Source organism: Danio rerio, chromosome 22 (assembly GCF_049306965.1).
Source record: "Danio rerio strain Tuebingen ecotype United States chromosome 22, GRCz12tu, whole genome shotgun sequence".
Classification (NCBI taxonomy): Eukaryota; Metazoa; Chordata; class Actinopteri; order Cypriniformes; family Danionidae; genus Danio; species Danio rerio.
The window spans coordinates 17850028-17860715 of NC_133197.1; the positions used below are offsets into that span (position 1 = coordinate 17850028).

A 10688-nucleotide genomic window follows, 5' to 3' on the forward strand; every position below is an offset into this window, starting at 1 on the left:
AATAGGACAAATTGTGTATGGGACAAATTCTGAAACTGAGAGGTTGGTATTTTGAACCACCCGTACCCTCCAGGCTGAGGGCCTGATTTTGAATTCCCAATTTATGTAATTAACACCAAAAAACACTGTGGTTATCTACTGTATATCATTTTAAAGATTTTAGTGGTGTTGTAGGTTTCCTACATCTTTAACAGCAGACTCTGCACACATCCTTTCATGACTATCAACTAAAGAGTGACACTGCCATCTAGTGGCAGATGTGTGAACACACTGCCCTTACTGTCGTGAAATCGCGCATGCCTTCATTTTGCCCACAGTTGAAAGGTCGATTTGAAGATGGCAGAGTCATTGATTTGTAACAGCACGCAAAGCAGGTAGAAAACGTGTGTTTTGGTCCCTCTGCTATCGTATTAATGATAATCATATTAATATTTTATGTATAACACAACGTATACTATAGCAATGCGTCATTTAAATGATGTCTCTGTCATACAGGGTGAGTTCTGTGCTGAATAGAGATGTCAAGCAGTTCGGAAAGAAGTTCATGTTTGATTCCAATGAGGAGACGTGCTGGAATTCAGACCAGGTATTGCTGACGAGAGATTGTGTTACGATTAGTGTTGCCTGGTTGTAGACGCTTTTACTGCCGTGTTTGTTTGTTTGTTTGTTTGTTTGTTTAATTGTCATTATCTGTTTAATAGGGTGAGTCGCAGTGGGTTTTGTTGGAGTTTCCGCAGCATGTGAAAGTGTCTGAGGTCAGACTACAGTTCCAAGGAGGGTTTTCGGGAAAGTCTTGCAAATTAGAAGGTCAGTCAGCACGAACAACAGATTTTAGCGATACCTTTAAAGACAGACCTACCATGAGTTTCGTGGTTGTTGAGCGATGCCATGCTTTTGTAGAAGCACTTATGCTTTAGTTTGACTTCGGAATTGTCTAGCAAAGTTCCCTCCTATAATGCCAACCAATTAGCGAAATTACTTTTGCCATGGAGACGGGAAATCACTTCAACATGAACACCTCAATGGTTACTGCCCACTTGTAGTTGGGTAATTTTATATTGGAACATTTTTATATACTTTGTTTTTATATACTTTTTAGTTTCTTTTACTAAAAGTTTACATTTGTTGTTATTATTATTATTAATATTATTATTGTCAGGGCTGGCCCTGTACTTTTCGTGGCCCAGAGCAGAATAAATTTAGGGCCCTACCTTGTTCTAAATAGTGGAGTATTGCCATTGCTAACCAGCACACATTTATTTTATTGCTTATTAAATGCAATCAATGAAACAAAAAAGTAAAGCCTGATTTTAGCCACACTTTATTTTGTAGGTCCATTTGTTGAATTTAGGTTACATTGCATCTACATGGCAAGTAATCTCATTAGATTAAAAGTAGACTGTTAAGAGCATCACACACCAGAAGCGCCATGCATTTTAGAATTCTAAACATAGATTTCTATCAGGGTACACGCACACGGGCCACAAGTCGGCGGGTGTCCACAGCACCCAGCCACGACTCAGGACACTGTTCATATTTCTGCCGCACCACAGAGCGCTATCTGATTAATTTCATTTTAAATAGCATGTGAATATGCGTGTCTGGTGTGCGATACTTTCGACTGTCATGTGCGCGGCGCATCTGGTGTGTGACGCCGTTTAGGTTGGGGTTAAGCCGCCTTTCCACTGCACGCGACATTGGGACATGACTGTCGGAATACGCCCCCTTGTGGCAGCCGCACAGTATATTCAGTGTTGTCGTGCACCACGGGGGAGAAGCTGATTCTCAAGGTGTCCGAAATAAAGGAGGGCAAAAGCAAGAGCATTTATTCTCTGTGCGTTTACATAGTTTAATGGATGAATGAATAGTAGAAACTCATAAACCGTTAAACATTGGAGGAAATGTGGAGACAAGATTAAAAATATATATTTTTATTACTTTCTTACTTACAATAATGAACAGAAAAGTTTTTTTTTATAATATAGACTTTTTATCATTCAAAAAAAAAAGACTAAATAAACTCTTATTTCTCATCTCGCGCGCATGGATCTGCTTGGACAACACTGGAATGCATCATATCCGGTCGGCAGGTTGCATACGGTCTAGTCGCAGGAGTTCAAATATTTCAACGGATCCACAGCTCAGTTCAGATTCAAATTTTCCGCATACGGAGATGATCAGAACTCAACGCAGCTCCCGGACTGCCCTCCATTGGAAATGAATGACTTCCGGTCTGTCGCTTGTCATTTGTCGTGTGCAGTGGAAAGGAGGCTTTAAAGTTAGTGTATTGGCCCATTTCCACTGAGAGGTATGGTACGGGTCACCTTTATCAAGCTTGCGTTTCTACTGCCAAAAGGTACCCTTCTGATAGGTGTGGTGTACGACAGAAAGTTCCAGACGTCATTTATACTCGAGGAAATGTCATAGTAACACTGTACTGTCGTTCACATATCATATGAAAAGCACTGCTCACAAAACAGATGCTTTATACACATAAATACTTAACATTTTAAAACGGCTCTGGTTTTATTAACTAGCAGCTTTATAAATAAAGGATTAAACAATCTTTAATAAAGGGACCAGTGATTCCTACTTTGCGTCCTTCTAGAGTGTTTAAAATATATTCTGTTAATTTAGTAAACAGATTAGGATCTATAAAAGATTCAATTCAATTAGGAAATAACTATTATAAACCTGTCTCGGGAAAAATATTACCAGTCAGTGAAAGATACTTATATTTCATATAGGTAGAGGTTTATTCATCTGTAATTGACTATTTTCAATAAATGTGCTACTAGATTGTTTTTAACATCCTCATTAGCACTTAAAACTGAGGCTAAAAATGATTTTGTGCTTGTCTCTACTTGTCGTCATTTTTGCCTTAAGTTTTACTACACCTGAAAAATAATGTTAGATTCATTTCATTTTCGCAGGCCAATTCCCAAAATAAATCCGGTATATGCCTTCACAGATTCGCGTTCTTGTGGTGACCGGTTGGTCTCACAGATTACCTTGTAGGAAAAAACTCGAGCCACAAGAATGCATATGAGAAATGAAACTTTGATTTAAAAAAATGTTTTATTATTTTCAGTGAAAATGTAAAAATATTTAAGTACTAAAGCACTGTTAATGAAGATAATCTGTAAAATGTTACTAAAAAGGATTTCAGCAAGCAAACTGCTCGGACCACTAGCAGCCGCTTAGTTTGCTTATGGGTAGGGCCGGCTCTGATTATTGTAAATGTTTAGTATTATTATTTATATAACTAGGCTATAGTTTTACAACAAATATGGTGGGTGTAGCAATTGTTTACTGTGATTTTAGTGTTTGTTTGCGTTTAGTATATAGAAAGCCGTAGTTAATTTTATAAGGGTTCACTGTTTTTAAATGTCAATTGCTGTCCAAAATTACACACTTATCTACTATATAGGGAACGCGAGTACATGTCCAAATTCATAGCAATCCAAAAAAGTATGTGAGAAGTACTTAAATGACTGAATTATGTGGATTTGATGGAATCCATACTGATCAATCTTTCAGTTCAAGAAGATGTATGAATTGGAGAAAAATTACGTAATTGACTCAGGTATTTCAGTACTAATTAATGGTCCTAAAGTAAGTTCAAAAATTTAATGACAGTTAAAATAATGAAGTACCTACTCAGATAGTATGTGATTTTAGATGTACTGATTGTCTTTATGAGTTTGAGCCAATTAAATAGTTCCATTCAAAAGGCTAATTCATTGGTATGCAAAACGAATGTTCACGTTAAAAGATTCAACTCCAAATCCGTAAGTCTTTTGTTCAAAATATTTCTATACCCAAGACCATTCAAAACCTTCATAAAATGATAAATCCACATAAATCAAAGCTGTCTAATCTTTAACCTACCAGTCATTCAATCAATCATTCATCTGACTTGTTGATCACTGTAATAGACTAAACATATCAATTGCAGTTCTGATCACAGGGATAAAAGCAATTTAAATAGTTTGTCTTCTACAGGTTCTTCCAAAGACGAGAATCTCAGACATATTTTAAACTTCTATCCAGAGGACAACAACTCTCTACAAATATCCTTCCACATGGTGTGACATTATTTCGTGTTTTACATACAGTAAATGCATAAAATCACCATATTCTCTCAGACTGATGGTCATTTGAACTTCAGCATAGTGTGTGGAAAAAAAACTTACTACTAGGTCAACGGCCAAACTGCCCATGTCTTCCATTTATCCCAAGTTTATCCTTGATTCTTCACCCACAGTTTTCCCATTCCGGATGCCCCTTTGGTGCAGAAGCTGAAAATAGTGTTTGAAAACAGTACTGACTTTTTTGGGAGAATAATTGTTTACACATTGGATATCCTGGGGGAAAAGGATTTGTAATGTTTTGAGAAAAGGACAGAGAGGAAGTATGAATAGGCGGGAATGCCAACCTGCTTTTTCCCCCCTTCAAGTTTGCACCTCTGGGCTTTGAAATTTTTCAAACCTTCTCAGAGGACAACCATCGCATCTTATTTCCTTTGTTTCTACAGATTATGTGCCTTTTTAGGTCAACACATGATAACTGCACATTTGTAAAAGTGTTTTTTAATAAAAACAAAAAAGTAGAAAAACAATGTTCTTTACATCTTTCATGCAAAATAAAGCTACATAGTTCGCAGGGTTATTAAAAGGTCTCATAAGTGCTTCATGTGTTTTCAGACACTGAAACTGGTCCCCGAAACAGCTTCAGAATGTGATCTTCAAGAAGTTTTTGAACTGCAAGTAAATTAAAGAGACTATTAATAAAATTCAATGGATTGTATATTATTATTTGTATATTAATGTACAGTGAATCCGGAAAGTATTCATAACGCTTCACTTTTTCTACATTTTTTTATGTTACAGCCTTATTCCAAAATGGATTAAATTCATTTATTTCCTCAACATTCTACACACAATACCCCATAATGACAATGTGAAAAGATTTTTTGAAACTGTTGCAAATTTATTAAAAATAAAAAACCTGAAAAATCACATGTACATAAGTATCATTGCTCAATACTTTGTTGATGCACCTTTGGCAGCAATTACAGCCTCAAGCCTTTTTGAATATGATGCCACAAGCTTGGCACACCAGTCTTTGGGAATTTTTGCCCATTCCCCTTTGCAGTACCTCTCAAGCTCTATCCGGTTGGATGGCAAGTGACGGTGTACAGCCATTTTCAGATCTCTCCAGAGATGTTCAATAGGATTTAGGTCTGGGCTCTGGCTGGGCCACTCAAGAACATTCACAGAGTTGTTGTGAAGCCACTCTATTTATATTTTGGCGGTGTGCTTTGGGTCCTTGTCCTGCTGGAAGATGAACTGTCACCCCAGTCTAGGGTCAAGAGCACTCTGAAGCAGGGTTTCATTCAGGATGTCTCTGTAGATTGCTGCATTCATCTTTCCCTCTATCCTGACTAGTCTTGCAGTTCCTGCTGCTGAAAAACATCCTCACAGCATGATGCTGCCACCACCATGCTTCACTGTAGGGGATGGTATTAGCCTAGTGATGAGCGGTGATTGTTTTTTTCCAAGCGCGACGTCTGGCATTCACTCCAAAGAGTTCATTTTTAGTCTCATCAGACCAGAGAATTTAGTTTCTTATGGTCTGAGAGTCCTTCAGATGCCTTTTTGGCAAATTCCAGGTGGGGAGTGGCTTACGTCTGGCCACTCTACCATACAGGCATGATTGGTGAATTGCTGCACAGATGATTGTCCTTGTGTAAGGTTCTCCTCTCTCCATAGAAGAACGCTGGTGCTCAGACAGAGTGACCATCCGGTTACTGATCACGTCCCTGACTAAGTCAGCTTTGATGACCAGCCAACTCTAGGAATAGTCCTGGTGGTTCCAAACATCTTCCACTTACGGATGATGGAGGCCACTGTGCTTATTGGAACTTTCAGAGCAACAAAAATTTTTCTGTAACTTTCGCCAGCCTTTTGCTTGAGACAATCCTGTTTCGGAGATCTACAGACAATTATTTTGCTTCATGCTTGGTTTGTGCTTTGACATGCACTATCAACCCTGGAACCTTATATAGACAGGTGCTTTTTCAAATCATGTCCAATCAACTGAATTTACCACAGGTGAACTCTAATTAAGGTGCTGAAACATCTCGAGAATGATGAGTGGAAACAGAATGTACCTGAGCTCAATTCAGAGCTTCACTGCAAAGGCTGTGAAAACTTAAGTACAGGTGATTTTTCAGTTTTTTTTTTTGTTTTGTTTTTAATAAATTAGCAACAATAATAAAAAAAAGATTTTCACATTGTCATTATGGGGTACTGTGTGTAGAATTTTGAGGAAATGTATGAATTTAATCCATTTTGGAATAAGGCTGTAACAAAAAAATAAATAAATGTGGAAAAAGTCAAAGGCTATGAATACTTTGCGGATGCACTGTACTTTAAAAACAATGATTCTTGCCTTTTTTGTGGCCCAAAGCAACAGCGAGAGCAACAGGACTGTATCCAGAGTCTGCTTCAAATGTAATATCTGCTCCACATCCTAAACACACAGCTTACTTGAGTTTGTCATCACAAAGAGTCCAAAATAATAATAATAATAATAATAATACTTACGTAACAGGGCTTCGACACATTTCATATGATTGCCACGAACTGCGTACAGAAGTGGGGTCCCACCATTCTGTTTTTTAAATTAATGGCATGATTAGGACTTTTTTAACATGTCAACGTTTTCTGTTGCATCTTAAAGTTAGAATTAATTAAATCACCCTTACCCAGTCATAGGAATCAATATCAACACCATGCTGTAAAAGAATATTAACGATATCTGCAAATCCTCCTGCGCTGGCCAGAGACAGGGCACTTTCCCTTTCTCTAGCAAGTGTTTTTGGATCTGCTCCCTATAATAATATAACAATGTAGAGATGTGGTGAAAAATTACAAATCTTTCTGTGTCAATTCTTTATTGAATCGATTGGAAGCTTAGATTTAACAGCAGATGGCGCTCTAAGCTAGGCTTTTATGTTATAAAATTTATGTAAACACAGCTCACTATGAATACTCTTGTAATTCGCTTAAAACTTAAATTTAATCATGATTATTTCAGGTTCACGTGGTATTTGTAAGGAATTTGATGCAAGCGGAGTACACACAGCGCCATCTGCTGGTAAAAACTAAGCTCTGAGTCGATTCAAGAGGGAATGTCGATGCATTCTGAAAATCAAATATATTGTCTTGTCACAGTGTGTAAAAATGTGTCATTCTCACCTTCTGAAGGAGAAACTCCACCATCGTTATCTCTCCAAATGCAGCAGCCCACATCAGTGGTGTAAAACCTCTTTCATCTTGATTGTTAAGTAGAGAATTGTCTGCAAGATAATCATATTTTAAGTATTTTTATATATTCACTGATTCATTTTAGAAAGTGTTGTTGGATATCCGCACTTTATTTCTTTATGCACTTGATATTACATATACATTCACTGGCCACTTTATTAGGTACACCTGTCCAACTGCTCGTAACACAAATTTCTAATCAGCCAATCACAAGGCAGCAATTCAATGCATTAGGCATTTAGACATGGTCAAGACGATCTGCTGCAGTTCAAACTGAGCATCAGAATAAGGGGAGGAAAGGTGATTTGAGTGACTTTGATTTTGTGACATGAACATTGGCATGAACGTTTGAGTATTTCAGAAACTGCTAATCTGGGATTTTCACACACAACCATCTCTAAGTATGGATCCATCTTGCCTTGTATCAACGGTTCTGGCTGATGGTGGTGGTGTAATGGTGTGGGGGACATTGGCACACTTTTGGCCCATCAGTACCACTTGAGCATCGTGTCAGCGCCACAGCCTACCTGAGTAATGTTGCCGACCATGTCCATCCCTTTATGACCAGTGTACCCTTCTTCTGATGGCTACTTTCAGCAGGATTAGGCGCCATGTCATAAAGCGCAACTCATCAGACTGATGACAATGAGTTCACTGTACTCAAATGGCCTCCACAATTACCATATGTCAATCCAATAGAGCACCCTTGGAATGTGGTTAAACGGGAAATTTGCATCATGGATGTGCAGCCGACAGATCTGCAGCAACTGCATGAGGCTATTATGTCAATATGGACTAAAATCTCCCTTGTTGAATCTATGCTACGAAGGATTAAGGCAGTTCTGAAGGCAAAACGGGGTCCTACTCGGTAATAGTAAGGTGTACCTAATAAAGTGGCCGGTGAGTGTAGTTATAGAACTATTTTAATCAAAAAAGGGTTTTTGCTCTTGAAGGGTTATATATAGAAGCATTATTGTTGTTGCACCAGGGTTCTACCAGGGTTGCACCTCAAGAATGTAATTTTTGAGCGTTTAAAGTTAGCTTCTTTAACTAATTTTGTTCAGCAGGTGTTGGGTATATATTTAGTTATTCCTCATCTTAACTGTTGAGCAGAGAACTTTGTGCGATTAATTTCTATGCATATCCTTATATTTGGGTTATTTCAACAGTATTTATTTCAGCAAATGTTGAATAAACATTTGGATGTTCATTTATTACTGTTTCAGAAATTGTTCTATACTGATTTATTTATCTGTTCAAGTATGAGATCACCAAACACACACTATATTGCAAGTGTTGGATAATACCATTTATTTACTGATATTGGTATTAGTATTGGATACCTTTGGATAAATGTATCTCCAGTTGTGGAATCTCTCCATGGGCTGCGAGTTGATGAATTGAGAGGTCTAAACACAAGACAAAATGAAAACTCATTATTACCTTCAATTACATCACATATTTACTTTTAAAGGACGATTTATTTCAAATCTGCCTTCCATATGCACGGTAGAAAGTGACAGACTCACTGTCTAAAGTGGCCGGTCGAACTGTGACCTCATTCCCGCGCTGTTTATTCGTCAGAGTGGTCGAGTGGTTCGCAGCATTTTCGTCATGACGGTTTTCCATAATCACTGATCATTACACCTGCTTTAAATGTACGCAATGCTGAAAAATATCTTTAACAAACAAGTTTAGTAACAATTTTATATGCAGTTCTAATGTAAAATTATAGTGTCTTACCTTGGATTTCTAACACTTTATGTGGAAATAATATCTTAAACTTCACAGGCTTGTAGGATCATACATGCTGCTTTTATTTCCTGATTCGTTTGCAAAAGTGAAACTGAAATAGGAGACTTAATGGCAGTTCAACACACACGCAACCTCGATGTCTAAAGAATGATATCGAATGCTCACAATACTTTTTGATGATAGATATAGCACTTTTGATTGTGAATGATTCGCATCCGTCTTAAAAATTAGAGTTGGAACAGAATCTGGAAGAGGTTTTCTGAAGCGAGTCGGGGGGGTTTGAACGAATCTTTGAACTAAAGAATCGTTCTTGTTCACTTCCATGACTCTTTCAAGCGCGTGACTGTTTTCTTATCTTTACTGAATAGAGCTGGAACCTATAGCATTTGAGAGCAAGTTGGGATGAAAATTATTATTGGTTGGATGAACCGAGTCAGTGCGCCCCTTTATTTATAATTTGGCAGTTTTTCTTGTTGTTAGAATAGACTTTTGTATTGTCTGGTCACCTTAAAAACTATCCATTTAATAATTTGTTTTTGTTTTGTTGTTAAAGTTGTTGAACACAAACTAAAATATTGAAAAAAAAAAACAGCTGAAAAGCTGTAACTGTTAACCTGTATAATAGCCTATTTGTTTTTTACCTCAGTGGTTACAGGTTTTCAGCCTTCTTCAAAAATTGTCCTTTGTGATCAGCAGAATAAAGAATGTAACCTATAAAGATTTATAGCATTCACTTTTATTAATTAAAAATTTCCTCAGAAGAAACCAGCCCAACGTTCTTGTAAACACTTCAAAAACCCAACAGTCAATTCTATCAAATGCAATGAGTGTAGTTAACTCAAAATGTACTAATTCTAATGTAGCTAATTCTACTCATTTGAAAAGAGTTTTGAACTCAGTGTTGAAGGTAATGAGTTAATTAAATACCTCATTAATTCAACTTAAATGGAGTAAGTTCACAGCATTTGTTCATTAATTAATTCATTTTCTTTTCAGCTCTTCTTGCTGTGAGGCAAATGTGCTACCCACTGAGCCACCGTGCAGCCCTAAGTTTACAGTACTTTTTTTTTATCTCAAGTGGTTTGAGCTGCATTAACTTATCAGGATTTACAGTACTCAGTTGGTTTGAATTCAAATGAGTAGAATTAACTTTCAGTAAGTTGAGTTAACAACACACATTTCATTTGATAAAGTTGACTGTTGGGTTTTACAGTGTACAGAAGTCTGAATAATTCAGTAACTCAATATTTTTGGTAAATCAAACCATTGTTCATCTTTTTTGTGAATGTGCTTGTGAAACAATTTTGGACGGAACTATGTATCAATCTCTCAGAAAAGACAAAGGTTAACATTTTTTTAAATACTTTTGAAATAATTTTGGTTTATTACAACTCTAAATCTTGCATTCAGTACATTGTTAATCTTTTTATTATAATGAGTATTTTTTTTTATTCACAAGTGTACATTTTTGGAAAAAATCCGTAGACATATAGTCATAAATTGTGTCTTAAATGGGCGTTAAAACAAAAAAGTCTTTTAAAAGTCAAAAATTACATTCAATGTCTTTGTTTTCAATGATTTTTTTCCCTCTCTTCTCTG

The 10688-nt window shown here is 36.8% G+C and overlaps 3 protein-coding genes across 10 annotated transcripts in view; 1 reads left to right on the forward strand and 2 right to left on the reverse strand.

Moving 5' to 3' along the window:
• Positions 1 to 926, reverse strand: part of ncanb (neurocan b) — a 292758-nt gene extending 291832 nt beyond the window's left edge. For all 3 annotated transcript variants that reach the window (XM_073937755.1, XM_073937754.1, XM_073937756.1), the window contains exon 1: positions 860 to 926. The gene's annotated coding sequence lies outside the window, so the exon portion shown is untranslated. The remainder of the gene's footprint in view (positions 1 to 859) is intronic.
• On the forward strand, positions 316 to 8547 carry nr2c2ap (nuclear receptor 2C2-associated protein). 2 transcript variants are annotated; one of them, NM_001045327.2, is given in 5 exon segments: positions 332 to 374; positions 496 to 586; positions 702 to 807; positions 4006 to 4073; positions 4266 to 4618. In NM_001045327.2, coding segments are annotated over 5 exon segments (426 nt in total). In that variant the 5' UTR covers positions 332 to 336; the 3' UTR covers positions 4389 to 4618.
• Positions 4367 to 9350, reverse strand: rfxank (regulatory factor X-associated ankyrin-containing protein). Of its 5 annotated transcripts, none has more exons than XM_005170426.6 (8): positions 9078 to 9350; positions 8864 to 8984; positions 8678 to 8743; positions 7266 to 7366; positions 6773 to 6898; positions 6612 to 6678; positions 6457 to 6537; positions 4367 to 4763 (listed from the first exon to the last, which is right to left on the reverse strand). In XM_005170426.6, exons 2-8 carry the CDS (start codon positions 8961 to 8963, stop codon positions 4693 to 4695), a joined length of 612 nt encoding a protein of 203 aa, XP_005170483.1. In that variant the 5' UTR covers positions 8964 to 8984; positions 9078 to 9350; the 3' UTR covers positions 4367 to 4692. The 5 variants fall into 5 exon arrangements, with proteins under 5 accessions (XP_005170483.1, XP_005170484.1, XP_005170486.1 ...); XM_005170427.6 differs by having other exon boundaries at positions 4574 to 4763; positions 8864 to 9013; XM_005170429.6 differs by having other exon boundaries at positions 4579 to 4763; positions 8864 to 8981.
• Between the last annotated feature and the right edge of the window lie 1338 nt (positions 9351 to 10688).